General features: G+C 33.2%; 1 protein-coding gene across 1 annotated transcript; it reads left to right on the top strand.

Moving 5' to 3' along the window:
• Window positions 1-513: 513 nt before the first annotated feature.
• On the top strand, window positions 514-1461 carry LOC117169731. The gene is made up of 2 exons (XM_033356235.1): window positions 514-898; window positions 1208-1461. The coding sequence occupies exons 1-2, from the start codon at window positions 514-516 to the stop codon at window positions 1300-1302; spliced, it is 480 nt and encodes a 159-aa protein (XP_033212126.1). The 3' UTR covers window positions 1303-1461.
• The last annotated feature ends 1065 nt before the right edge of the window (window positions 1462-2526 follow it).

Below are 2526 nucleotides of genomic sequence, written 5' to 3'. Positions count from 1 at the left end.
TGTTTATCGCTTTCTTCTGAATATTTATGTTATTCAGACAGATTTTAAGCAATTCTGTTTAAATTGGTTTGGAATTTTATTTATCTCGCAAATTTGCAAAATTTAAAGGTTGTGAAGAAACAATAGCTTTTTGCAAACGAATGAATGATCTTTTCGATGCATTAAATCGAAACAGTTTAATGAAGGTTTTACTCCAAGTGGAAGGGACTTTAAGGTACATTGTCATGCATTGCTTTATTTTCTTATTCTTAATCATATTTCCTATTTCATTATACAGATTATAAAAGAGTCACTAGAGTGGCTTAATGAATGGGAAAATAATCAATTGAAAGGCCTTATTCACGCGGATGAATTTCTGACCAAAGAAACAGCACATGGATTGAGGTTAACTCTTACTTCTACGATGGATTTATGTCATTACCTAACTGACGAGTACAATTTCAAGTATTTACTAACTGGAGAAGTCAATCAAGACAATTTAGAGGTAATCATTTGTATTTTTATGGTATTTATATGCTTGTACTTATAATTAACACTATTATTTACCACAACAAAAAGAAATTCTTTGGTACGGTTCGACAAGCAGCTGGAAGCAATGAGCACACCACCTGTCCTACTTTTCTTGAGCTATATAGATTGCTCTCTGTATATAGTGCATTAAAACCACCTGCTCACGGAAATTGCACCGTTACTGAAGAAAAATTTGAATTCGTAATAACCGTTGCTGACATTAAAAACCTTTACAAGAAAACTGAGTCTAAAAGTACGAAAACTTTACGGGTTTTGAAATCAATACTAGACAAAATTATGCTAGAAAAAGATTGGGAAGTCGAACAAGTTATCGAACACGATGCTTCTCTATCTCCCATTTTAGACTGCATTATTTATTATGTTACAGGTTTTTTCTTTTTGATTTAATTACCTAATTGCAGCTTTTTTGTCACAAAATAATAAACAATATGTAGGTGGATTAATTATACTAACAATCATATTTAATAAAGGATCATTAGTTTTTAGTTTTATGTGAAAAACACAAAAGTGCTAGTCTACATAGCTTCTTGTATCGTCTCGCATTGTTTAGTGTCAATGACATGTGATCGTCCAAATATGTGAATAATAGTCCTGTTTGGCTTCCAATTTGGCTACAAATTGAACTTGAAATATTTCTTCATTATCCAATAGTTTCTAATACCAGTTTATATTTCAGGTTATCTTTGTAAGCAAATTTTAAAAAGAGACAATATAATGAATGTGCTGTGTGTACCGATGCACTTACGAAGTACAATAATTACAATTCAGTAGCACAACTAGTTGACATGAAAACAAAAGGAGGATTGATTCATCCAAATGTACACTTCTTCAAGTTGATTCATTTCGTTGAAGAATGCTTTGCGACACACGCCTTGAGCATTGATGTGTTTGATCTCACACTTGATGAAGTTTTGGAGAATTATTCATTTACTTTTCCATGCAAGAAGCAGGTTTCTGAGTTATTTTCCTACGCTTTATATTATTATATTCGACTCCGGATGAGGCAATTCGCCTATCAAGAGAACCAGAAACTCAAAAAGAGATCTAATGTAAAGAGGAAACTATCAAAATTAGAGAATGAATGAAAGCAGAAAGGTTTTGGCTTTAAAATTCTTATCTGATTTTTTTTATAGGATAAAAAAATATTTCTTAATTTTTCTCAGGTTTGAAAAGCATATTTTAATACTATCAAAAACAAGATCTTTTCCAGTATTGTTATGCAAAAAAGCAGTTTGCAATCTCAATGTTGAATGATATTACAATAAAACATAATATATAAAGAAAATGCTTATTTTTTATATATTACTCCTTAACCCTCGTACCAGCGGATGTTTCGAATCACGCGAACCAGCGGATGGTGTCTGGCCAGACCCCTATGCATTTACATGTGTTTATATGGGAATATACGGTTTTTAATAGTGTTTTCTGAGCTGTTTTTTTCCCTGCCAGTCACATATTTTCATATTCTTACCTTTCCATTTGTGTTGAGCATATCCTCAACTAGCTGAAGAGATGAAAAAGTGACCTAGAATTTTTTGATTGGTAAAAAAGTACGCATTTTTGTTTCGTATTTTTTTCTCTTTATTTTCTATGTATGAATATGGTGTGAAGTATGAAACATAGGATTCCAATGGGTTTTATTTTGGAATTGGGTTCTGAATGCAAGAAAAACACGTGTATGCGACTTTTGAATGTTGTTGACAAACTGGCATTGTGCACATTGAACAAAAGTAACGAGTTTTACGACGCAACTTATCGCCTCCTTGTAAACAAAGTCGGCAGTCTCGTTTATTGGTAAGTGTATCGGCGCCGCTGTTTTGTGTAGCCAGAACATTTATTGGACGATTGATTGGTCTTCCGAAGAATGCTTCAATCGCTGAACGAACGAATAAGCGCCTCCGGTTTCATTGCTTCTCCTTCACAATTTTTCGAGTAGTGAACCGTCGAAAGCAAATTTACGGCCTTGTTCTTTTTTGGCACGTAGCTGCACAGAGA

Source organism: Belonocnema kinseyi, chromosome 3, assembly GCF_010883055.1.
Source record: "Belonocnema kinseyi isolate 2016_QV_RU_SX_M_011 chromosome 3, B_treatae_v1, whole genome shotgun sequence".
Classification (NCBI taxonomy): Eukaryota; Metazoa; Arthropoda; class Insecta; order Hymenoptera; family Cynipidae; genus Belonocnema; species Belonocnema kinseyi.
The sequence above is the reverse complement of the archived record's forward strand: the minus strand, read 5'-3'. Positions and strand labels throughout refer to the sequence as shown.

Excerpts from the sequence above, each read along its gene's own strand:
- LOC117169731 (XM_033356235.1), top strand. The coding sequence starts at position 514 with ATGCTTGTACTTATAATTAACACTATTATTTACCACAACAAAAAGAAA. Across the intron at positions 899-1,207 it reads CATTATTTATTATGTTACAG|GTTATCTTTGTAAGCAAATT; the intron begins GTTTTTTCTTTT and ends TTTATATTTCAG.